The 27,339-nt window shown below is 39.2% G+C and overlaps 1 protein-coding gene across 9 annotated transcripts in view; it reads left to right on the top strand.

The window, feature by feature from the left end:
- tp63 (tumor protein p63) overlaps nt 1-27,339 on the top strand; it is a 62,574-nt gene that overhangs the window by 23,354 nt on the left and 11,881 nt on the right. For 5 of the 9 annotated variants that reach the window (XM_017698036.2, XM_017698038.2, XM_017698037.2 and 2 more), the window contains exons 4-7: nt 14,183-14,431; nt 26,174-26,360; nt 26,470-26,585; nt 27,046-27,155. In XM_017698036.2, the coding sequence (XP_017553525.1) occupies nt 14,183-14,431; nt 26,174-26,360; nt 26,470-26,585; nt 27,046-27,155 (662 nt within the window). Of the gene's footprint in view, nt 1-4,517; nt 4,698-14,182; nt 14,432-26,173; nt 26,361-26,469; nt 26,586-27,045; nt 27,156-27,339 lie in introns of those variants that run through there. The other 4 variants (XM_017698044.2, XM_017698041.2, XM_017698043.2 and 1 more) reach the window with 1 other exon arrangement.

The raw sequence follows: 27,339 nt of genomic DNA, 5'->3' as shown, positions 1-27,339 counted from the left end.
TTCATTTAAGGAGTTGCTTGTGGGCTTAGAGTTGCCACAAAACTACGTCTGGGATGAAAAAATCAAAAAATGTTTTCTAAGTTCTCAGTTTTTCAAATGTATTAACAAATAGCTCCATTTTAATATATATATATATATATATATATATATATATATATATAAAAATTAAAATGGAGCTATTTGTTAATATATTTGTAAATATATTTGTTTATTTATATATATATATATATATATATATATATATATATAAAACAATGGAGCTATTTTATATATATATATGTATGTATGTATGTATGTATATATATATATATATATATATATATATATATATATATTAAAATGGAGCTATTTGTTTATATATATATAATGTATGTACCAGTAGCATAAATATCTGGGGGAATTTGCTGCAACTGACATGTTACAATTTTGGAGATTTTTTCCTGTCAGTGACTGTTTATTCATACACATTATGAATAGTGCAGTGCATAGTACATTACATGTTTTATGAGTGTTTATTACATTATCCTACATAGTTTACTTAGGACAGTTTCCGTTACCACCAGAAGGGGCGCAAACTCAGCCTTTTCACACCATATTGAGTTTTGATATGCAAAAAGCCCCCCAAAAAAAACAAAAAGCAACTTTTTAAAGCATGACTCAAACACATCCACTCACACAAACAGAACCCCTAGAGCCTTGAACAGCTCTGTAAAGCTTTAGCTATTTAGCAGAACGGGCTACTACCCAGTGTCTGTGTCACATTACACTGTGTTGCTCACGGTTGTTTATGTAAAACCAGGACTGCACTTTCAGAACATGAAGAGGAAACAAACAAACACGATGAATTCCACTTAATGATTTCATGGCCTCAGTCAATAAAACAATAAGTAGTCCTAGCCCTGCAAAAAACAATTACTACTAAATCTACCGTGGACGCAGCCTGCTGTTAGGCATGCTGCCTGTAACATTTAGCATTTCTTTGATCGGGTGTGGTAAACCAGTTAGGTGTAGGTTGTGTTGGAGTGTCCATCAGTAATATTTGTCCCAAGAGAAAAATACAGGCCATCTGTGTTTCTAGACTCATAGCTTTTCTTTCTGAAATTTGATGTCTTAGTTATACGGTTTTATTATTGAGGTAAATGTGGATTGATTTGGTGGCTTCCTTAAATACAGTTATCTTCTACACTTTCTTCAGCAGTGAAGGTTTTGTGCAACAGACTTCGACAGTGCAAACACTCAAACGTAGCTACGTGTCTGGACTCTAGTCGGGGTAGGTACTGCTTGTGGGTGTCTACATTTATTCTGAAATCCGATTAGATTTCACTATCGTCACTACATTATTTGTTTCAAAGTAGTAGCAAGGACACAAGGGTGAGCCTATTCACCTATTCAGCACCACCGCCAGTGTCGTTTTAAGCTAATTAGAAGTTTGTTTAGCTAAGCTAATTGCCCTCATCAAAAGGATTGCGAATAACTGCTGCCACTATCCCTGCAATGGATGCAGGAGTAGTGTTGGTTTGTTGATCCATCCATGGTCCAGGTGACCTGAGGCTAAATGCCCCCCAATATGGAGACAGGGTGTGGGCCACTGCTTGGAGACGGTAATAGTTACAGGTATTGGTGGGGGGGGGCCCATTAGGGGGATGAAGGCATTAGTTTTCTCCTTCTTCACCTGGGTTAACAGAATTCCCGCCCCAGAGCTATATTCACAGCTCTATCCAATCGCAGCTCTTAGTGAGCTACACGGCTGTGAAATTTTTTGTTAATGTTTTATGTCACAGATTGAAATATTGTATTGAATGAATATTGTCTGCGTTATGTATGGTTGCGAAATGTCAGTAGGATTTCTAAATATTAGTTCTGGACTTAATGACCTCCATTCTCTGTCAGATACATGGTGAAGAACCATAGGAAGAAATGGAATCTACAGAGCTTAAATATAACCATAAAAAGTCAGCAAATTAAATTGAATTAAAATTATTTAGAAAAATTATGATTAAATTCCAAATCCAAGAGAAAAGAAATATTGGTGTCAGTGAGATGCTCTCTAGAACATTACTGTTCAAAAGTTTATAATCACTTGAAATATTAATTTAGTTTTTTTAATATATGGCAACTGGGTATAGATTTAAATTTCACTAACAATTTAGCAAATGGAACTTTTAGATGTTTGTTATTTCAGGAATTATGTGAATAAGAAGTGAATAACATGCTGAATGATATAATTTATTTGCAGATCCTTAACCAAATATCCAGTCAGCAGCGGCCCTCTGGTCAGAAACTGACCACTAAAAAGGCTGTTCCTTTTTCATTCAATCTATTTTGAATGAAAAGACTTTAAAGCATGCCACATTTGAGTTTACAGTTGTTTGCAACAATTTGAACAGCGTTGCTTTATCTTTGTGTTGTATTTTTAAGTTCACTACAAAAAAAATACTTCAGATAAACTTTGATTGGAAAAAGTTATCCATCAACATATGTTGTATTTTTAAGTGCACTACAGGGTTGTTCTTAAGGAAGAAGCTAGAAGATGTGCAGCACCTTCCCAAAAAGAGGGTGAAGGATGTGGATTCAGGTACTGGACGGGTAGCTTCTCAGGCCCTTCCCTCTGTGTATGGCAGTCCCATAGGATTCCTATAGAAATTATAAGCCTGTTCCTTTCACATCTGTAGTCTGCACCAATGTTGTAGAGGAAAAACGTCCCTGGTCAAATTACGTTTTGTCGGCTTTCTGAGTGAAAATATCCTCTACACATCCTCTACAGAGAACAAACATAGATATGGCAGTTTAAGTGCACAATTAAAATAAAAAACAAAATGTGGCCTGTGTAAAATTTATGGCACATTCTGTGTTTTATGTTTTATTTTAACAGTAGTTGTACATTAAATTGTTCAGAAGTAGAGAATGTGTTAACTTATTTTCTTTACAAAATCAGCAAAACCTTTGCACATGACTGTATGTGCAGTTTTTCTGTCGAAATAGATTATTTTACATTTGTTGAAGTCTTAAAAAGGTATTAAAAAGCACTGAATTTAGAATATTTTTGCCTCCATTCATCATTCTCATTTAAAAGTTCTTAATTTTTATTTACAGCTACTTTTTTATTTACACTTCTACTAATTATTTGAAACCTGTAACGTTGCACAGGACTAACATATTAGTATCATTTCACCTGTATATCTTCAACCATTTTGGTTTTATGCTATTAAAAACATTGAGTACAAACTTTTGACCACCAATTGCAAAGCACCGAACTGCAGTATATATTTTATTTAAAAGTGCGGGATGTTGGAGGGCTTTGTTGACTGTGCTAAATGTTTAAGGCTAAAAATGCAAAAACTCAATATGTAGATCTCAAACATGAACTCATTCACTAGGATATTTTAATGAACTAATATATTCATTAATTACGCCAAATGAAGGCCTTTACTTCATAAGTCAACTTTATTTTATCTTTTAAATGTTAGATCTGACTTAACTCCACTGAGCCAGTGTTACATTGGGAAAAGCCAGGCAATGTCTGCTCAAATTATGAACCAAAATGTACAAATTATTGATGATGTACATTTTCTAACCAGCAAATCAAGCAAATGTCAGCACCAAACAAAAAGGGTCTCAAAGGTCTTTTATCTGATAATACCAGACAGAATGACTAACTGACTCTATTTCTCTTTCTTTTTCTCTTTCTCTTTCTGTTTCTCTGTCTCCTTTTCACTTGGGTTTATTCACCACAGCCCTTTTGGCATGTAAGTATGGTTACAAAAGAGGGAGACAGTTCCCCCCAGTCTGAACCAACATTTATGTGTTCTAAACAGATCTACACCAGTCATCTCTGATAGATACAAGCAGTCTACAGCCACCCTTTTGTTTCTGGAGGGACACTAATAAAGAGGTGCGTTGGGGGAAGGGAGGGGGTCAATTCTTATGCAGATAAGGGCAGAAAATGCTTGAGGTGGTCTTAGCCTTCACAGTGAACTGAATTTCAGGCTCTAAGGCCTTCAGAATCATAAGAATCTACTGTCCTAGAGATGATTTCAGAACATAGTCATTTGTTAGACTCTGCCATCCACTGTGGGTTTGTTCCGTTTGTCTGTTTTCTATATTATCTGTCCTTTGGAATATAAAACCTTTCAAAACAGTTATTGAAAGTAAAGGAAGATAAAGTGGTAAATTAAATTAAATAGTTGAGGTTTATTGAGGCAAGAGCTCATGGCTAGAATATTGCATTTCCTTAACATCTCCCTGTTCAGGCAATCTAAAAAAACTTTACTCAGAATGTTGCAGAATGTGGCATGAAACAAAACATTCGTCAGATAAACCTTGATTGGAAAAAGCTATCCATCAACATATGTTGTATTTTTAAGTGCACTACCGGGTTGTCCTCAAGGGAAGAGCTAGAAGACGAGCAGGACCTTCCCAAAAAAAAGGGCGTAGGGTGTGGATTCAGGTATTGGACAGGTAGCTTCTCAGGCCCTCCCCTCTGTTGTGCTTGGTATATATGGCAACCCCATAGAATTCCTATAGAGATTCTAAACCTGTTCCTTTCACATCTGTAGTCCACACCAATGTTTTAGAGGAAAAAAGAAAGAGAACAAGGGGTAAGAATCCTGGAGCCTGTTGAGCAAACAGCGGCTGCACTGCTCAATCTCAGCGCCAATATGTTGTACCTGGAGACCAATAACTCATCGTACAGTGAGGTGAGGCCCCTATCATTCTATGGCATTTCTGAGGACGGAGATGTTTCCAGGTCTTCAGTTTGGGTTCTCTGGGAGGATCCCATGGACCAACTGGAAACACTGGACCCACTAATGCCCAGCATTTTTTGCATCTTTTGAACTTGAGTAGTTTTTCTTAAATAGATCACGTCTCGGTGCGTGTTCATAGCAGAACTGTTTTTCTTCGAAATGGGTGCTTGAGTAGTTTGATAATGGAATTTGGGCATAATGTAAGAAATTGTCTAGGCTACATGAAGAAATGATCAGTCTATCTGTATTACTCAGTAAATTCTATATTTTTTATTGATCTAGTTGATCGCCTAGCAGGAGTGAATTTACTGTTATTGGGCTGAATGTTCTGTCTCTGTGGCTGAGATTGTAAGTGCAGGGGTTTCTTTTCCCAGACAGTTCTTCGCTATTCCTTATTTGAGTTGTGTCTATTGGCGGAAAACAAATGTGTTTGTTCAACTGTTGTTATGTCTGTTGGTCCATAGCGCTTGCGTTTGAGTTGAGGCATTCAGCAAATAATGAGTTTGTTTAAGATAGCTGAGTCTATTTGCATAGAACAATTGTGCTACAGTTTGGCAAATCTTCTCTACAGAATGTTAGTGTAGGCAACTTAACCGTAGCGTTAACTGCAGACACTCTAACAAGGAGAAAAACAAGTTTGTGGTTTTGTGTCTGGGGTGTTTTTCCCCCATGAGAAGTGAGAACAGCATTTATTTTTACGCTCTGCCACTCTACAAAATCATAAATCATTACAATTCATTTACAGTAGCTGTGTTTAACAGGATCAGATTACCAGATGAGTCTAACAAAGGCATTCACCAAAACAATTGAAGGTTTATACTATATACAGTGTGAAAACATGTCTTTATTTGTATGATACCTGATGTTACAATGGATGTGAAAAGGGGAAAAATGCGAGTATTTTCTTATTTATACCTAATATCTACTCCTAATAATTTTGTAACTTTGATTTGTTTTTAGAATTATTTGTATGGTAATTGAAACTTAAATCAAAGATTTCAAAGATTTTCAAAGAAATCAAAGATTTCTTAGTTTGAACGTGCCTGTTTTTTTATTATACCAGAGATAGTTTGAGTCCTTTCTGTTTTAATGCTTGCCAAGATTGTTTTTTTATTTGCGTTTAAAATTATTGTTTATATTTCTCGAAAACATCTTTATATCTTTACTATATCTTTTTTGTGTACAATTGTTTTGTTGTCTTTTAACATACATGTTAGCGTGCATGTTATGATAAGATTGCAGTCTTTGCTGTATTTTTCCTAATTTTTTTTTTTTTTTTTGCTTTAATATGTTCTTCTTCTACTTGACAGTAGTCTTTGTTTTACTCAAACGAAGCGATACTTTCTTAGTTTGAATTCTGCCGGACATTTTTAGAAGACAAAGTGTTTTGGTTTGGGCCTCTTCTGAAATCCCCCATCACTGTTTAAGACACTGAGCGGATCTGTGCTGTTTGTTCTCCCAAAGCCCCTCCATTCTTTATTGGCAGGTGGTAGTTGAGTCTGCCGACTTCAGAGCCACCAATCTTTGGCACAAAGCTGTTGTCAACACAACACCGTTAGCCCAGAGTCTGACCTGTGTGCCGTTAGAAACACAGTCAAGTCCTCCCTCCCTCCTTTGACTTTTTAAAGCTGAGCTCAGGTAACCAATCCATAGTTCACACAGCTTTGATTAATGCTCTTAAACGCTCTCTCTCTCATCCTCTCTCACCCTCTGTAATGATGGTAGGGGTAATGGGTCCTGAGACACCCGTGTTTGGTGTAAGAGGAGACATAGAGGTGGATGAAGGGTAGGAGAAATGTTTGTTTTTGAGGAATTTACCCAAATGCTGTAAGGTTTTGTAATATGCCTAGATAAAGATAAAAAACTAGTGATACTTCATGGCTTTTATGCTGACATTCTCCATTTAAGTGAGTTGCAGATGTAGGGTAGATGTGGTTAAGCTTAAATTTTGGTTCATTTACTCAAAGAGAAGGCTGGTCTTTGAGTAGTGTCCATCTCTCTCTCTCATCAGGGGGATGGGGGAGGATATCTGGTTAAAATCCTCATGCTCTCGAAACGCTTGGCAGAATCTCCTCAAAGAATGCGTCCATCGAGGCCCTGTAGAGGAGTCTTGGGTGTGAGCGGCTAATTACTTTAACAGTGTTTTGATACAGATACAATCAACTGCTCTGCCTAGCCCAGTGGGCATGAAGCGAGGCAAGACACCCCCACCCTACCCCCTCTTACCCCCCAGTCCACCCCTGCTCAATTTAGTGCCTAATGGACTCTCTCGACATGGTCACTTGAGAGCGTCTCCGAGACATTCTCAGCACCCAGCCCGAGTTACACACTGCCCAGGTCACTAGAACACTCCCCAGAATGGCAGCTATTTCACCCCCAGGCTAGGACTCCCCGAGCTCTTGTGGCTGAGCTTCATCTTACAGTGTCTGCAAAATATGGAGAAAATCTGCACAGCTGATCTATCACGTTATCCCAATGTGGATCTGGACCCAGGTCAAAAAGACTAATTGTTGTAGCCATTAATCTTGACCCAGCTGGTTAACTTGTTTGATCCTTATCGAAGACATCAGTAAGAGGTTAATGGCCATGCTGATTAGATTTTCAAGTTGGCTGTTATTTCATATGGGAATCAAAGATGAGGGTGTAATTTTGTATTCTGGAATAGTCCATGAGGAGTCTGCCATGGTTTAGAAGTGAAACAGATAGTGATGCCAGCATACCTTTCAACAGCATGCTCCAGTAACAATCAGTGATGGTCAGTGATGCAACAACCTTTTTTTTCTCTCAAAGTTCACATTTTTACCAGCAAGCAAAAAATAATTTGTTACATACAGAAATTCTGGAATCTCTTTTGCTGTATTTAATTAATACATAAGTAATCCTACATTTCCATCTTTCCAAAATAACATGGTAAAATGTTAAGTGCTTACCGTTTCTGTAATAACCAAATGCACTGTTAATAATAATTTGGCATTTAACTTAAATATGAATAACCTGGCTGCCTTCAAAGTTCAGTTTGATTGAGCTTCATATAAAAGGCATGAATGTTTAATTGAGTAATTCTACCAAGTCATCTGTAGACCTAATAAGACCTAACAAGACCTAACAAGACCTAACCATCCTAAAATCTAAAGGAAAAAAAGAAAGAACAACTAAAAGAACTAAAACATTTTATCAGCTTAGAAATCCTAAGTATATCCCTGCCATCTAACTGGTGCTCAGACAAATAAAGCTTGGCCCTCGGAGGCTTTTATAAACATAGTAACTTTCCCAGTGAAGTTTGTATGTCGTTCTAATTCATGCATATGGCTTTGTAACCTTACCAGGGCTACAGATGATCATTGTTTACTATGAGCTTGTTTAAACATACAAACCCCAGTAGGTCACTGGTAAGAATATACAAATTATTGCTCAAAAATAAAGAATATGAGAACCTAATAAGCTACTTTTGACCAGTAGATTCAACTTGACCCAATAGTATGGAGTGTAATTAATATATTAAAGCTGTATTTAATGTATTATAGAGTTTCAGGAAGGAAAGTATAGGAGGGCTCTTGACAAATCAGAGTAAAATTTAAAAAATGTGTGCTTCCATTACATTTTGCATAACCATACCTGTATATATTACTTGCACAGAGCAAAAAAAAAAGCAGTCATTTTTTGATCCAGTAGTTTGTCTACATTTACAGGTGATTGCACTCATTCATTGTTATAGAGATTGTTTGTTTTTATGTTTACTTTCTTTTATGAGATGTGAATGTTGGTGCTTGAAATGTTTGTATTTTTAATGTACTTTTCTCTGCCATCACTAAGAATAATTTAGAGTCTTCATTTATGTCTAAGAAACCTGAGTATTCTTGTCTCAAGACTGCTATGCAGGAAGGTTTTGCTTGTTGACAGAAAAACATTGCAGTAATTGATTCACTCCAAGAGTTATGCCCAACCAAAATATACTCAAAGAGAAGCTCAGCCGTGGGGCCAGAATTGATTGCGACCTTTTAGCCATGGCGCTGTTTGCATTTCAAACATCCTTGCAATGTGCTATCGCGTTATTGAGATTCCAAGGATGGCATCAACAGGCTATCACTCCGAAGGTCAGTTACTTTTACTTCTTTCGCTCTGTCCATGCGTTGGATTGATATGCTTACCCCAGCATGTGTTCACAGTCAAAAAAATGCAGGCTGGCCTAAAGCAGGCCGTTCAACCTCTCACCGGTGTTATTAAAGGCTGCCAGGCCCATCATGGGTGCCTGATTTACTGCAGTTCTGCTTAGCATTCGGACGTCCCAGAGGCCTGTACTCTGAGGAGGCTATGAACAGAGAGGTATTTTTAAGAGCAGCTAAAGTAGTTGTTAGATGACTGTTGTATTATGAGGGACATCATCTGATTAAAGAGAAGATGGAGAGATCATAATCTCTCGTTCTTTGCCTCACTGTCTTTCCCTAATGACAGACCTGCAGATTGTGTGCTCCCAATCTCTTAGCATTTTATGCTATATCATGTTGGTTTTGGGCTGCTGTTTGGTCCTCTAAATGTCATTAAACTTCAATCCTTTACATCCTCTACAGCACCATCGAAGACAACATTCAACGTAAAAAATATCTTGGTAAAGATCTTGTTGATGAATCTAATAATTCTCGTTTTGAGGTTGTAGTAAAAATATTCTAAGATTATTTAACTTATTTCTAGAAATATTTAGTTTTCAGTCATTTTATCCAGTGTCTTGTCTCATTATCTACATTGTCTTGAAACAAGAAAACTAGAAATAAGTTAAATAATCCCTACAGCGAGCGTCAGAATAAGAAACGTTAGATATGTTGTTGAAACATACCATTCACTCACTAGTCTGTACAGCCTAAATGTATGAAAACTAAGCTGTAAAAGCATCACGTTTGAATTTGTTGCTTTTGTTGTGCCATGTAAACAGATTCCCTCATATCTATCCATTCAACCAACATTCAGCCTCATTCAGTCAGATTGAAGTTTTAAGAAGTGTTTGAGCCTGAGCTGCTTTTTGAATGCGGCACACAACAGGGCAGCCAATTAGAACAGAGTTAACCAATTAGAACAGAATTTACATAAATCAGTAATGTCTTAAAGGCATAGTTTTAAAAAAAGTTTTATTCTGAAGGATACAGAGAAAAAATAATTCTGACTGTTTTGGTACATAAACTCACACAAACGTCAGATGTGGTCTCAGAAAAATAAATGCTAGAAATATGTACGATGTGTTCTCTTAAGTTTGTATCTATATACTTTCTTGCTCATTAGTGCTTATCATTGCTGTATATTGCTTCTTTCTGCTAACATCCAACCAAGAGTTCTTAATCTGATAAGAACTGAATTTGACTAATAGTAAAGTTTCTGTGACTTGTGCTTTTCTATTGTTCAGCCGTCAGACATCTGTGTTACGCCACAAACCCGCAGCCCAGGAGGTCACAGAATGACTCAAAGTATACGGGAATAGTCCGCCCCCATTGGGTGCTTTAGGCTAATTCTCATGGCGCTTCTCTATGTTCTTAATGCCATGGAAGTGTTTGTAACTACTGTATGAGGCACTGCCCAGTTTAGAGTTCATACAGCTGAGGAAAGAGGTTCAGTTTATTGCTCCTGCATGCGAGACTCCTCTTTTGGCTACTGTGTGTATGCACACAGCTATGCTTGTGCCAGCTCTCTGACTTCTTAAACTCTTAAAGGCCTTCATACGGACTTCCCCACTCACTTAATTATATACTAGTTCCATAGAAATGATTGAAAATAGGTTTTATAGTGTTATATAGTGTATAATAGTGTTATTTAAACATGCTAAAAATATGCGGAAAAGAGTAAAATTATCTTATACTCCGCTTACAACAGCCTCAAATGAGAAATATTAGACATATCAACTAGATTGAAGGTAACGTCACTTGCCAAGATAATTAATTTTTTTTTTTGCAGTGCTGCTACCAGAACATTTATTCTAATCATGCAGTAAAAAGCATTACATTCACATAGCCTCTTAGTACTTTTTGATTGGCAATCAAATTGGCCCTTCCGTCCCACACCAGAACAGGGAGGCTATGAAACCAATGTGCGTGATTAGCTCAGAGCCTAACCAGACGGGGCATTCCCTTGCAGCTCCATAGTGGGATCATACACACAGGCAGGCCCCTCTGTCTTTAGAGGACTCCATTATGTTCTAATTGCTCCATTGTAGAAGGACGTATGTCTGAGAGGTGTAGTCGTGTGGAGGCCAGAGGGGGTTGCTCTTCTTTGTGTGTGCATGTTCTACCATTTCGCCCCGTTTTGGTACACCTGCTGACTTGTGGTCTTGTTCTCATAGAGGGGAGCACTAAAATCTGGGTCTAATTGGTTCTGTGGGGCTGAAAAGGCTCACGGCACACACGCACACTGACCCCTATCTGCACAGGTGAAATGCATCACTCTTCCCTTCTGTCTCTGTCTCTATCCCTCTTTCTCTAGAATCACTATAGCACTGTGGGAAAGGTATGCTGAGGTCAGTGAAACAACTCTTTTTCAGGTGTACTCATCTGTATTTGTGGACAATGTGTATCTATGGACAGAGTGGACAGCCTGTGGAAAAACTAATGGTGTATATAGGGTTTTTTTGTCATTAGGTATTGGTTTTCATAGTGAAAAACTTGGTATGAATTAATTAAGGAGGAATTCCTTCGATTGTTCAAAATTTCTGCATAATTTAATGGTTAAGATGTAAACAGAGTCGTTCAGAGTGGTTTGATGTCGATGCTTAATGCTGGAGAGACTTACCAAGTAAGAATTGTTTATAATGGTAGTGATGGGAACCAGATGTCTGTAATGGGTTAATGCCTCTAAAAGTTAAATTACATGAACATATTACACAAAAGGGTTAGAAATATGCTGCCCACTGCCTGAGAGATGATTTTAGCCTAAAACATATTCTTAAATACAACACACACAGAATTCCGAAGATGTTTTGGTTTCTAAATAAAATGAGTTGATAAAATGTATGAACTGTATTTGCACTGTCAATGTTTCTGTAAAGAAATCTGAGCCTGTACGTTTCTCTACAATGTACCATTTCATATCACCCCACTCTAAATGACTTTGTTTACATCTCAACAATTGAATTATGCAGAAATTTTGAAAAATTGGTGGAATTCCCCTTATATCACCTGGACCACTGGCAGCATATATTGAACGTGTGTGTGTGTGTGTGTTTGTGTGGAGAGAGAGAGAGTATACATGTGAGAAGTGGACAGCTGACTCTGTCCATTCCTGAAATAAACCAGCTCTCTAGTAGAGATTAATGACGGTTTGAATAGCCACCCAGCCGTGCTCCCTCATCCAGGAATGTGGTATGTATAAAGGGAAAGGAATTGACAGGGCAACCAGAGGACTGGGCAGGAAAAGGCTGGCTGAGTGCCAGAACATTTTCCCTCTTCTCAAATGACAGCCATTTTAATTCCTCTATGCGCCTCTGCAAGAACAACGCAACAGGAGCAGTGTGAACTGTGTAGCATCCGTCCACCGCCGGCCGCTTGCTCGAACCCAGCCTCACTGTTACTGTGGCATACGGATGCACAGACTTCTACCTCACATAGAGATGCTCTCCCATTGTTGTAATTCAAGGTTATGAAGCTGTTCATCTTGTTCCACATTCCTAATCCAGATTACATTCAGAAGGGCAAACACATATGATGGGCGGTTGAGTAATTTTTTTATTCATTCATGGTAATTGGCCTTATTCTTTCCAGCTTATATAGCTTACTTCAGTATACAGGCCTTCTGGCCTGGAAGTTTTTCCTGTCGTTCTGCCTTGAAGTTCACAGTGAAGAGTACGAAGTTGCTGTCTGTCTCCTGGAAAAAGATGCCCTGCTGGTATAGATGATGCAGTCATGTAGGGACAGCTGATGTTTCTATGCTCCTGGGTACTGAGTTCAGGACAGGTAGTGGACTGTAGGATGGGAGCTCTAGTCTGGTGAATTGTAACTGTTCTAATATTAAGGGCCTGCAAGATGTCTTCAGCAAAATACATTTAAAAAGACAATATTATTATTAAGTGCTGTTGAGTTTACTCCTGGTGACCATGTGGACGGTCTCCAGAATGTCCTGTCTTCTGTTTCGGTCTTTAGACTTTCTAATGGATTTTTCATGCTTCCTCTGATTGTCTTCATCCATCTTGTTGCTGGCCATCCTCTTCCTCATTTACTGTTCCGAGTATAATTGTCTAAAAAATAGTTTTTTCTCATATGTCCAAAATTAGAGAGCTTCAGTTTGGTTAACTGGGCTTTGAGGGAGATATGAGGCTTGATTTTGTGTTTCTTTTTTGCCATCCAGTTATACTTCCAGCCTTTGCCAACATGAAAGTTCAAAGGCATCAATATTTTCCTGTCCATAAAGAACCACAGAAAAAACTATAGTCGTGATAGTTGTGGTCTTTGTTTGTGGAAACACATTATTACATTTAAAGATCTGAGTGCCAGTCTGGACACTAGACACCTTAATTTGGTACCAATATCTGCACATATTTATTAATTCAGTATGGTCATTATATGCCATTACTTGTACCTCCTCATACAGTCATTTTGCGCTGCGTTCTCATCTCTGTATGTCAGGTTATAGATATTATTACAGATTGTTGTGTTTTTCTATTTGTATATACGCCTGTAGATAGGATCTTTTATATTTATTCTGCCTGTTATATTGTCTACACCCTTATTACTATTACTGCACAGTGTTGTGTGTCTGCTACTCGCTGCTAAATTTTCTTTGGGATCAATAAAGTATCTATCTGTCTGTCTGTCTGTCTGTCTGTCTGTCTGTCAATTTATATCATATTTCTTGACTGCTGAAACATTTGTTGTTAATTATTTATTCACGCAGGCCAAAGCTGTCCACCACGTTACATCTTCAGAATGGAAAATGTAGCCTATAGAAATAGCAAACAAATTTGGAAGATTATTTGTCCACTAAATTAGATTTCCTATTAGATTAGTCCATTCAATTTTGAGATTTTTCTGTTTGACTCTACAGTATTTTTGACTTTACAGTACCATACTTTACAGTGACGCTTCATCAGTAATTTTCCTCATAGAAATATATGTATGCATCCATTGTTTGATGTAAAAAGCTGTGACAAAAGAGTCTGTGATTTGTCTTGTTTTACAGTGGCAAGATGAACAGTGGTATATAAACAGAATGACCTCTTAGGTGATATTTCTTCCTGACTTATGCAAACAAAGGCTCATTCAAGTGAGCCTCAGGCAGGCAGGGCTTCACTAAGCCCACTGTGACATCAATGTCTGACGAACCAACATCAAAGCTCATTACAACAATATGAAGACTGTGTCAACAGCTCATTAATGACTGATTTCTGTGCATGCTTTCTTCTTATTTTAAGCTTCTGGATTGTTTCTGGGGTAAATATTGACTTCTGTTTTCAATTTTGTTTTTAGTCACAGTACACAAATCTGGGGCTTCTTAACGGCATGGATCAAAATGGCGGTTCGACATCCACCAGCCCCTACAACAACGAACATGCTCAAAACAATGTGACCGCGCCATCTCCTTACGCCCAGCCCAGCTCCACCTTTGAGGCTCTATCTCCATCACCGGCCATCCCCTCCAACACTGACTACGCTGGACCTCACACCTTTGATGTGTCTTTCCAGCAGTCCAGCACAGCTAAATCAGCAACCTGGACGGTAAGGCATTTTATGTGAAGCAGACAACATAAATGAGACAGAAATAGCTTATTTTGTCACAGTATCCTGTAATTTTAGCTACTTGGTTGCATTTTATCAGTACATTTTTGATGCTTTCAGTATTAAACACATTTTACTGTGACAAGTTATGTTCTATATGTGGTTGTAAGTAGTGTCTATACGGATGGAAGAGGTAGTCTAGGGTTTAGTGCCTAGCTTAAGGGGTACAACTGAAGTTCTGCACTGGGAAATAAAACATGTTGCCCTCCAGTGATCAACCACTCCCAAACACTCACACAGGCTAGAAATAAAATTCCTCTCTGAGCTAACAGTCTGACTTCTGGACGAGAGTGTGTGAATCTGAATGACTGTGGTATATGAGGACCTTGGTGACCGTTCCCAGCCAAAATTATGATGTGTTCGTTACTGCAATTCATTTACCCGGCCTGGGCCTGATTTACTGGAGAGAGGATTATTCCTCTTGAAGAAGTGTGAAGTCTTTATCTGTCTGATCTCAGCTCTAGGCTCTTCTGTGATCTATATGAAAGTCTTCAATTACCAAAGTGCACCTGGCAGAAGTAAAAGGCCCCTGAGGTTCAAATTGGCCTGCTCCTAGTGTTTACTGCCAGACCAAGTCTCTTACTTCTGCTCCCTTGGCTTTTGCTGCACAGTTCTGAAGAGATGAATGAGATCATTACATATGACCTTAAAGCCGCCGAAATATTCATTTACATTTTGCTTATTTGACCCTTAATTAGACCTTTGTTTCTGGCTTTTAGTAATAGTTGGCCAGATAACCAACCAACCAACCAACCAACCAACCAACCAACCAACCAAACACACACACACACACACACACACACACACACACACACACACACACACACACACACACACACACACAGATGATTTTATCAAAATACTCATTTTCATCTCTATGGGAATCCCTATATTATGTTAGCACAGAATTGAGGTTCACATTCCCTTGTCCACCTTGGATTTAATGCTACTTACATCAACTGTTTTAGCCTCTTAGACATCTGAACAATTTGCTGGGCTGGTTAGTCACAAGCTAGTTAAAAAAGACACATTCATACTCTTGTGCAAACAGAAATTAGGAGTATTTTCTGCAGTTCTATGTTCCAGACCTTTCAAATATACAGTGTAAGCAATATGAATACTGAGATGAGTTTGCATTAAATTATATTAAAACCGCTACATTCCTCCCTTTGAAATAATGGATCGGTTTGCCCAGATCAGTGGTCACCAACCCTGGTTTCGGAGATCTACCTTCCTTTGGGTTGTAGCTTAAACCACCATCTGCCACAGCTGCTCCAGATAATTCATTTCTTTGGAAGTCTTTGATTGAATTTATGAGTGTAGGTATGAGGAGGGGGGGCTGCATGTTAGATGCAGGTCGGAACTAACCTCTGCAGGAAAGTTGATCTCCAGGAGGAGGGATATATTGTTATATTAATTATGAAGAAATGTACTTATCCATTAAATGTTTTTGAAGTATTATTGCAGTGACACAAAGTACGAATAGGAATATGTTTACATTATGTCCACAGACGGTCTCTCTCTACAGAGCTCAAAGAGGGAGTATCACTATGGCAGCAAGTGGCTTTAATTTGCCATGTATGTAGTAACGTCATCAACGCAATCAAGCTATCTACTTATATATCTATGGGTAGATACATGCTTTTTGAAACATATGTATTACCAAATTAACAAAGATTAGTAGTTACACATTTTCAGAAGATTCTTGACTGACCTCTGCTGGTCAGTTAGCGCCATGCGCATTAGTGATATTCGCTGAGTAGGTCTGCCACGCTGTTTTCTATTTTGTGGCAGTATTATGCGTCAGTGAACATTACAACAGCTGCTTATCTGGTTGCAAGTGTCATTTTGTTTGGCTCAGGTTTGTGTCACCTCAAAAACAGATAACCGACAGAACCAGCTAGTCAAGTTGTGGTGGCTCATGGGGTTATCCCAATGAAGGACCGAAAGCATTTTTGTCTGCCTACTGTACAACATTCTGTGTTGTTTATCAGCTAGATGGGACCGAAAAAAGGGTCATTTTAAGGGACAGCGCACCCCAGCGGACAATGATTAACACTGCGTTAGCGCTCACCAGTAGGTGGCGACTTGAGTTTTAAGATAAAATACTACACTGTGTGAGGTCTAGCCCTATATGAAATCATATCCCTGTCGTAGCCCTGTGATATCACAGCTCTGTGATGTGATCCAGAGATTACTGTTTTCACATAATTTTTTGGTTGGTTAGGGCTAGCTTAACGTAGATCCAGATTTTCATGTAGTTCTGGATTTTCATGTCCTTTAACCATAGGGGATAGAAATGAAAACAAACGTCTGATTCTATGGGAATTGATTTTCGTCATTATGATCACCATGTGCCATTAGTCTCAAATTTGGCACAAGATAGTCTGGAAAAACCTGTGTTTCCGTTGCATGGATGATAAAAGGTAAGGCTGCCTTTTACGTCTTTGAGTAAACAAGTAGAGGAAAGGTAGGTTTGTAAGACAGTCTCTTCATGCTCATTGGCTGCGGAGCTCTGTGGGATAGTGACATTTATCCGATTCCCACAACAGTCCTTGTCATCCTCATTTGTGTCGTGTACTCCACCAATAAAGAGCAGACACCTGACTTCACTCTTCAAGTGGAGAAGACTGGGTGTGAGAAAAACACGCCCCATTGGCTCATTTCAGGTTGCTCCCATCTTTCAGTGTCCTATTCACCTCTCCAGTCTGCACTAATTGTGGTGGGAAGTGATTATGACACACTGTCTCATCACTGCCTATAGTGGCCCACTGCAGGTGGTGTGTGGTTATGACACATTTGCAGTGTAATAAAGCAGACTTCATTAGTTTAGCTCCCAAATGAACCATGTGTAATTTACATTACCTGGTCACAATTGATCATTGGAATCAAGTTGTGAAAAATCATAGTTCTGTATTGCAGATGTGCTTTTTAATGAAGAAAGCTGGAGAAAGGTTACCTACATACCTTGAGCAGTCATAGTCCTGCACAAGCTGCTGATGTGTGTAGTTGTTTTATATTTAGAGCATGCAATTTGCAGTAGTTTTCAAATTGCAACCACTACAAGTATTTTTCTTAAGGGATGAATTTGAAGCTGCAAGTTTAAGTGCAAACTTTGCAGTTGTCAGAAACTGAAGTGCTAAATTTTAAACAGACCCTCGAACTCCATCTTCAATTATGGATTTTTTTTCAGTGTCTGTCTAAACATTTCCCAGGAGAGACTGCAGGCAGCTCGGTAGGGCAAAGAGAAAAAAAAAGGCCAAAATTCAGGATATTTTATGCAAGTGGCTGCTAGATTTTCATTTATAGAAAATAATCTCAGTCAGAAAAATCCCGATTAGATTATTTTGCGAATTGTTAAGTCCTGGAGGACAGTGTATATTTATTTGGGTGAAGCTGTGCTTCTTACAGACACACCTTTACACCAGATAGCTGTTCCTGAGTAAGGCTCCGTTGACACACAAATACACATAGACATTTCCTGGTATTGCATCCAACCACTCCTCATTTACAGGAACATTTTGCAATCCTGGCTGTTCTCCCCCCCCACTGTCTTTGGTAAGATGACTCCACAGATGAGCCTCCTGTCTCACTTTCTAAGTTGGTCCAAAGAGAAACGATTGTTTTGTGGTAATGACGTATCATTTGTTTGATATTATTTTAGTCAAAATTCTTTCATTATGAATTCGCCGTCAGGTTATCAACAGTGCTTTTGTGGGCCAAACCTTCAGTTTTTTTCTGCCGCTAACTCAAGCGTGCTATGAGCAGAGAAATGTGCCCATCGAGCCTCTCTACAGGCATCCCAAGTAGTCTCAGCCAAAGGACACGGGATTAGGGGAATGGATTGATAATACTCGTGTAAATACTCTGTGCCTCTTTTCTGAACCCTATCGTGCTTAAGGGCCAATCACTGCACCCTGCTCCATGATCTAAGTTCTCTGGCTGTATGTCTAACTGTGCCAGAGGAGAAGGCCGAAAGGAGGAGGGTGGGGTGGGGGGGAAGGGGGGTTGCAAAAGCACTCAAAGAAGCGAGTGTTCCAACGAAAGGTGGCAAGATGCAGCATGTCCCAGAAACATCTGTAGGCCCGTCCCATGCTTCGTGAGATGGAGCCAAGGCTTGTTTGTGTCAAGAAGCCTGTTGAGACTCGTCTGATTCCACAGCGTGAAGCTCTAGAAACCTACAGAAAAAAGGAAGAAAAGGAGGGAGAGAGTTTTTTTTTCTTTTTAGGTTTTCAAATGAGCTGTGGTTGAAAAGCTTTTTTGCCAAGGAAATGATTTCCCCATAATTTGTATCGTAAAGCCCACTTCTCAGACCGGTTTTAGTATTATTTTCTTTCCATGTATTTTGTTGTGTGATGAGAGATTTTCTGTATGTCCTGGCTCTTAAAAAGCAAGCGAGACTGCAGTGGCCTGCGATGAGTCAACAGAAAACATTCAGGCAGCCTGCATCAGAGTCGGGGCCATGTCTGCTTCAGCTCATCCTTACAATCGTAATCTCCATCTTCTTTAGCGGCCCTCTCTAAACAAAGCTCTAAAGGTTTAGCTTCTCGTCTGTAGCAGAGACTAGCCGTTGAAATTCCTGACCCTTTTAGGAGCTAAATCCCGTCTTTTGTGCGACATGTTTTTGTATGTTATTTGAATGAGCACACAGATGCAGAAGAAAAGCCCTAGAAAAAGACATGAAAAAGGGCTTATCAGAGGGAAGAATTTGGCAGTGCTCAGGGCAACCATTCAAGGAAACTCGGGGAAATCCAGTGTAATTACACTGAAGCTGTCACACGTTTCACTGGGAAAGATCACATTTCGAAAGCATGTAATTTAATAAAAGGGCACTAAGCAGTGCCAGGAAGCTTGGTGGCTTCCGTTTCCATCGGAGCAGAGGGTACGAGTGTCATGAAAAGTGTGAGGAAGGTCATCTCAGAAAAGACCTCCCACAAAATGAAGATGCAGACTTGGCTATATTTTATGTATGTGTTTGTTTTCGTAGTGCACCAAGAAGACAACGACTGGATTTATTTTTTGGCAAGTTTGATGAGTTTTTTTTTTTTTTTGCGCAAGCCATTTAGTCCCTTCTCATCCATGTTGCATCTTCGTCAAAAAAAAAATGTGATCAGGTACTACCATATGGCTCTTCCTGATAGGCCAATCACCTGTTTGTGGCGCGGCATCAGCCTGCGTACAAGAAGGCATCCTCCAGTGTAGAGAGTGCATGTGACTTTGCTCATGCTAATACGCACATGATCGTCCTGTAACTTCAGCTCTCCCTTCTATACCCACGTGTCATCAGTCTTCAGTGCCATCAGTAATGATTGCGTCATGCGGATTGAACAACTCTGTGTTAATGTACAGTACTGTGCAAAGGTCTAAGGTGCAGTATTTTTATGCTCAGAAAAACACTAATGCTAGAATAAATGCAAATAACATTAATACAATAGATTAGAAAGCTCGTAATATTTCATATTTAGTAATCATCCAATACCTGGTATGGCTAATTAGTGTGTACTGGTAAAGGACTTGAGCAAAAATCTGTGCAACTGTTTAGGGCAAGGAAAAATCTTGGACCATTCCAGTGAAATTCTAGTTACTTTTTACTGCAGTAATGATTTATTTATTTATTCCAATGTTAAATAGTGCTTAGTACACACTCTTATTACTGAGATTTTAATCTTTTTTTTGCCTTTTTATCTAAACACAACTTCAGTATAAATATGAATATAATAAATATCAAAGCCTTGTAACTCCAGCTGCTCTTTACATACAGGGAACGTTTCATGGTCTAAATGGTCTAAAATGACTTGGGTTAAAATCTTAATACACTAACGTACATTGAAAGTTAAGAACTGTTTCTTTTCCTATACAGGTTACTTTTAAAGATGAAGATAAAATTTGTTACGATGCCAACAAATTCATTTTTGTCTTGTTGGAACTGATATTGACATCTTGCGCTATTTTTAACTCATGAAAACGTTCTGTCTGTGATTGTGATTCTGGTAGGACTTAGTATCTTATACCTTTGCAGGACTACCTCAGCATCTTTTTACCTTGCCGTGTGTCATGCCTTTTTGATTTTTGACCCAAGAAACATGCCAAGTAAAATTCACTTCCATGATGTTGCTCCTCTAGTTCCGAGCTTCCGTATGTATGCGGTTGTCCTTGCTGCTTGTATGCAAATGCTTTGATTTTTCAACTACTTTGTTTTTGTCACCGTCACAGCAGCAAGCAGGTGTTTTTTCCTTCTTCTGGTTTTTTTTTTTAACCTTCCTGCTGTGAGGGGGGGGGGGAAAACAGCTCTGCATTTTTGTCCAGTGAAGCAGGTTTTGGAGCAGCGTGGGGCGTGATGGTACATGTTAGCTATGAGGCGGGACAAGACCGGAGGCGCCAGAGCGCTGGGCTGCCCGCCCCGTCCTGCCTAAACCCGCAGCCCTGCTCCGCTCCAACACCGCCATTGCAGCTGCGGACCTGCCTCGACACGCACCCGCCGCCCGAGTGTGTGCACACATGTTTTATACAGACTGTAGATTTAAGTTTTAGTGCATATCGTAACCACTTAAATCTCCAAGCATAATGTTTACTGTCTAAAATGTGTGAGGTTATTCTCTTAATTTAACCTCCTAAATTTTTATTGCGTCTAAAGGATTATTATGCAGTACTTAAGGCGTCTGAGACTAGTTTACTAGACTAGATTCAAATTTCTTCATTTCAACCTGGTTTAAACAGTTCAATGTTGTAGGCCTTGAAAAAAATAGTTATGGTGAATAAAATGAATAAAATTTTCAAGATTCTAACTTTTCAATTTTAGATAAATTGACCATTTTAAGGGCTTTATATAAAAAGCTTTTGAAAACTGTCTTGTTTATTACTGTTAATGAGCAGTTTTTGAGCAGAGTAAAAATCTGTTTTTATTTTAGTAATTTTTTAGCTAACTGTAATAACCCTGGCCCATGCAGGCTCAAGTCCACGCTGTCAGCAAAGCAAAAAAGGAACATACTAAATACTAAAAAATGTAAAAATATATGTTAAAATTATTTTGTTAATACTACAGTTAGTTTTTAATAATGAAAAACCCAGACTTTTGATTACATTAGAAAGGAATGCAAAATAGCATTTTCACTAGTGGTCTCAGACTTTTGGACCCCACTGTACAAACTAGGGTGTTCTTAAGCTGAATGAGTGAGGAATGCAATTCCGGAACTGCAATTTAATTCCACATATTTCCATACACTAATATAGCAGACGTAGCATATACAGAGCTAGTTATCTAAACAATTTTCAATTTGTAGGAATCTCTTTGGTTCATTTGAATTGTGTCTTTAATTGAACGTCTCCAGATTCTGCACTTTGATTAACACTTTCTTTTGACATGCTGATCAGTAAATCTGTAAAAATCTGTCTTCTGTTCAGTTGGGACGACTGTTAAAAACCAGACTGTAGGTGTTATGGCACAGCCTTGAAAGAAATGCCACACACCGAGAGTCTTGTGTTGTCCTGTTGTTCTCTGACAGGCCAGCAGTTCAGCAGACTGCAGTATTGAGTTCTGCCCATTGTGGACTGTGTCATTCTGACAAATCCTCAGCCACTGTTCAAAGAGTTATTCTTCTAGCTTTTGTGTGTGCTACATTCTCAAGCTGTGTAATTCACATTGTGGCCAATGAATGGGAGATAATTACATGTTAGCGGCGTACGTCCCTCCCTGTGTAAAAGCCACCGACTCCATCAGATCACTGTACAGCTCCACCCTGCATACATGTGTGAGTGTGTGTGAGTGTGTTTTCCTCTCTCTGCAGCTCATGCCTGGCCCTGCGCAAACACAGCAGTCTCCACACATATTTTCATGTTTAAAATGTGTTGCTGCAGGGTTGGGATTGGTGCTCCTGTTTTTACTCCCCGTACGTGTGTGTTTGTGAGGTGAGGAGGAAGAGAGAAAGTTCTGTTTGTGTTTTTGTGTTGCCGTGACGTGAAAAGTTGCCCAACCTCTCAGATTAAGGTAAAATGACTCGTGACTGCAGAGAGTTTCATAACTGTTAGAAACTCTGCCAGCTTCTCATGTTTTTGTTACATTTCAGTTACTTGCTTGAATCAAACTTAAATTAAAAGCTGGATGGAACTTTTGCTGCTTTGACAGCAAGTGTAGCTTCTCTGTTGTCTTGCCTGTCAGTTTAACACTTCAAAACATTAGTCAAGGCTGTGGAAATTGTCAGTAATGTTTTAGCAAAACTTTAGCCAAAAATTCTGTCCATGTCTGATGCATTGAAAACTTTTTTTCAGCTATAACGTTTATGCTTATATGTGCCATGTGACAGATTTCCATCATTTGCCTTTAACAATAAACACAAACAGCATGGCGGAGAGGAATAGCTGGATTGAGGAGAAGTTGAGAGCGTTTTTAAAGGAATGCTGCCACTTTTCTAAGAGATGCTCAGTGAAAAGCTCCAGCCTTTCTAAAAGGAAAGTTTTGGGGAAGCCAGGTGCACAAGTTGCAACATACCGGTTTTGGCAGAAAATGCCACTATTATGTAAAGCAATTTTATCACTAACAGTGAGTTTGATTTAAACTAATAAGTTGCTGGACAGAACAATCACAAACAATTTGGTTTACGTGGCATCGCTTGCAGTTTATGCAGGAGGCTTGGGTGTCTGTCTCTTCTGTATTTCTGACTGTAGTTGCTGTTTACTGTGTACTCCTTATTCTCAAGCGACACATCCATGTCCACATCACAACTGGATTTATCAGCAGTTTATCACCCCCTCTTTCTCCCTCACAGAAGCTTTCATATTGGGTCAGACAATTACAGCTATTTTCAAGCTATTATCAAGGACAGAAGTTCTGATTTATGATTTAACTGCCCAAAAACCGGCACTACTGAATGTTTCCAGGGCTATGCTAGGCCCAGGGCTAGGTTGAATCTGAGCCATTTAGCTGTTTAACAGAAATGTGTCATTGTTCTGTGGCATATACACTGTAAGAAGTGCATTGTCAGTTCATTCTTAAAAAATTATGTGGTAACAAGCAGTTTAACTTAGTTTTAACTGGTGTATTAAAGTTATTTAACTCATATGAATACTTTGAATGAAATATATAGCAAACTTTTAGAGATATAAACAAAAGCAGTAATCAAACCTCTAAAACACTACGAATCCACTTTTTACAGTGCAGGCAGATCCTACAAATGAACTGTAAACCAGTAAAACCTGTAAAAGTTTCCTGTGTTTTTTTTATGCCATCTTAAATGATCTATCTGCTGTTAAACCGTATTCTGGGTAGAGAGGTCTGCTTTTCGTAATGTTCCTTGTGTTTTTTTTCTGTTTTCTTTATCCTTTCAATCTCTCCAAGGCAGTTAATTACAAGTCCTAAGGGAAATGGCAGGGATTTTTGAGTGTGTGTGTGTGTTTGTGTGTGTGTGTCCTTGCCAAGCTTGTGTAATTCTTTGTGAACTAATAGGCAGGTGTTGGGATGGGCTCCTCTCACTGGAACACTTCAAATCAAAAGTTAATAGAAATGGAATTTAATGTGCCATTGTTCCTCAGGACAGCCAGAAGCAATGTTCCCCCCCCCCACCCTTCATCCTCCCCACCTTTACAGATGAACTTAAGAGGAAGGTTTTCTTCGCATGCATTTCCATGGCTCTTGAGTGTCGTAGAGTAACATTCAGCAGAAAGGTTGTTGAGATTCTTGCTGTGGAAGGATGTTCACACGCTTGCCAATAATGCTTGATTTCTTTTTACAGTCAGCGAGCTGGAACTGACTGTGATGAGGCTTTATAGCACACATGACAAACTTTGGGATGCACTAGCAGTTCTGTTAAGGCTGCTAGACACTAAGCAGATCATGCTCCAGTGCAGCGGTCCGCTGTTTTATCTTTATCCTTCCTTTCTGATTTGATATTACATGCACACATGCTGTTAGTGTGGCAGTATGAGCAGACTAATGTTTAGACCGAAATGTTTGCGCTCTGTCCTGCGTTGACTTGCCTGCGCTCGATTTTTTTTATAACATACGCCTAGCAACGTATTGACTTCTGCCGTTACTGTAGTTTATCCAGGCCCTTAGGGCTGTACAATTAATGGTATAAATCAGTCACTGCTTTTCTAACCTTTGCGATATGCTGGTGGTAAAGTCCACGACATTAAACATCGCAGTATGTCTATATATGTATATATATAGATATATATAGATATATATCTTCTGACTGCAGACTAACTGCATTAATAGGTGACTAATTCAAGCTTTTGTGTTGTTGATCACATGAAGACTGCTATGCATTTAAATGTTTCTTGCATGCATTCAGAGCGTCTTTGAATGTCCTCATCCTATGGCATATTGCTCGATTGCATGTTGAGTTTAAGAAGCTAAAACTACAAGTTATTGTTGTGGTCATACTTATCGCTGTGTTGACGGCCGATCACAGATCTGTGGCAGTTCCTACAGTGTTGATCAGGCTGTTTTGCAACAGCACTTCCTGTTTGTCTTCTCTCTCTGTGTCACTGCGTGTGGTTAGAATTTACAGGTGATGCAGTGTGTGTGAGTAAGCCGTGAGCCTCTCAGCGGTAATGTTTAGGGTGAGTCAGTCTTAGCATGTGATGCAAGGCTGATTTCTGTGGTCAGTGACACGGCGTTCTCCCTTAGGCAGCGTCAGGATGTCTTCGTCACATATGGAGGAGGTGTTGGGCAGTGCTCTCTAAATGGCCATTTAGTAACTGAGTGGTTATAGTAAACCACCCATATGGAGGGCACTATTTGAAATGTGTTTTATATGCATGAATTAAGAATTAAATCCTTCCCCTAGTGGCCATTCTGTTTTCAGATTAGCTAGGTCATTGTTGGCTTACTACGTGTGAAATGTTGTGACCCTTTGCTGATGCGCTAGGAAGCAAAGAGGAGTGAGAGTGAGAACCCCTTGCTGTGACAACAATTCACACCGCTCCATACAGATGGCTATGCTGAGAAAAAACAACACAGCTGCGTTTTTTTTATATTACATCATGTACAACCGGCGCAATAAAATGTTGACTTGCGTGTTCGCATAGGCAATAATCCTGTTCACTTCCAGGTTTATAAATCATACACATTCCCATTCAAATATATTCCATAAACATCAGTGAAGGAACGAGAAGCATGGTTTGACTGAGGGACCTCCACAACAGGTGGTCATGGAGTTTTATGCTAACTGTGAAAAGGGGTTCCTTTTTTGCCACTTTCTTTGGTTGAGGACAGAGGGGGATGTTTTTGTCTTGGGTCAGAGTTCTTCACATTTCAAAGTAGTTCTGTTGATGTGTGTATGTGGCCGTAATCACAGGGCTGCTGAAAGCCTCTCAGCTTCAGGGCAGGGACAGAAACACCACAGCCAGTAGCCAGCTGCTGCTCCTTGTTTAAGGCTTTTATATGGCTCTCTGTCAGCTAAACAGTCTCCATAGTGCAGGTGTTTCACCCACACTCCCCCTGTGGCCATCATAAACACATCCTCTCCACTTTTGATCTAGTGTCGTTGAAGGCTTTATTGGACTAGCAGAAAGGTTTTGGCAAATGACATACAGCAGATTTTTAAAAGATATTAAGCGTAGATTTCAGGGTAGTTTTGCAGTTTTCCACAATATGTTGGGCATGTTAGTAAACAACACCTTCTCTTCTCTTCTCTTCTCTTCTCTTCTCTTCTCTTCTCTTCTCTTCTCTTCTCTTCTCTGCAGTACTCCACAGAGCTTAAAAAGTTATATTGCCAAATCGCAAAGACATGTCCCATCCAGATTAAAGTCCTGACCAGTCCACCCCAGGGAGCAGTCATCCGTGCCATGCCTGTCTACAAGAAAGCCGAACATGTGACTGAGGTGGTCAAACGATGCCCCAACCACGAACTCAGCCGGGAATTCAACGACGGTAAGTGAATCCTTCATACGCGTGATGTGATGGAAAAGTGATAAAAATCTGTACATTTTAGGACTGAATGGTTTAAAATGTCTTAACTGTTTTTGCATCTCTTGAACAGGCCAAATCGCCCCACCCAGTCACCTGATTAGAGTAGAGGGCAACAGCCATGCCCAGTATGTGGAAGACTCCATTACTGGGCGTCAGAGTGTGCTGGTGCCATATGAGCCCCCTCAGGTGACCCTTGCATATACACACACACACACACACACACACACACACACACACACACACATATTCTGTCGTCACTGCCTACCCCGTTAAACTTGATTTTTTAGAAGGAATGGACATATAACCACTTCTGCTTTTCATAATCAAATTTTTTAAACTAATAGTATTGGAATATCCCAAAGACTAAATCTTTTCTGTCTTTTCATATATTTTTACATATACATCCTGTTTTCTTTCTTTGTTTTAGTCTCTACACTCCTGTTTATTTTGATCTTTGATATTTGATCAAAGATAATTAAGTAACAAACACTAAGAAGCATTTGGATATTTGAATAACCACTCCCACTCATTGTTTTCAGGCTTGCTTTTCTCACAGATCTCCACAAGCACTCTCAACTTTCATTATTATTTCTAGCTCATTTTTGTGCATATATGTGTTTGTGACGTGAATCCTTTATTCCAACAGGTGGGCACAGAGTTTACCACAATCCTGTACAACTTTATGTGCAATTCCAGCTGCGTGGGAGGAATGAACAGGCGCCCAATCCTCATTATTGTGACCCTTGAAACTAGAGAGTAAGACTCACAATGCTCATCTTAGAATACTTTGTTTTTATTTGGGCTGGACTATATATATATATATATATATTTATATGGAAAAAAAAGTAAAATATTTTCTTTTTAAGAATTTTAATTACTGATTACAATGCCAGTCAGTGCCAGTGGCCAGTGACCTTGTGTGTTACCTGGGTGCTAATAT

This window comes from Pygocentrus nattereri, chromosome 26, assembly GCF_015220715.1.
Source record: "Pygocentrus nattereri isolate fPygNat1 chromosome 26, fPygNat1.pri, whole genome shotgun sequence".
Taxonomy (NCBI): domain Eukaryota; kingdom Metazoa; phylum Chordata; class Actinopteri; order Characiformes; family Serrasalmidae; genus Pygocentrus; species Pygocentrus nattereri.
Note: the sequence above shows the minus strand (reverse complement) of the source record. Positions and strands in the feature narration are given on the sequence as shown.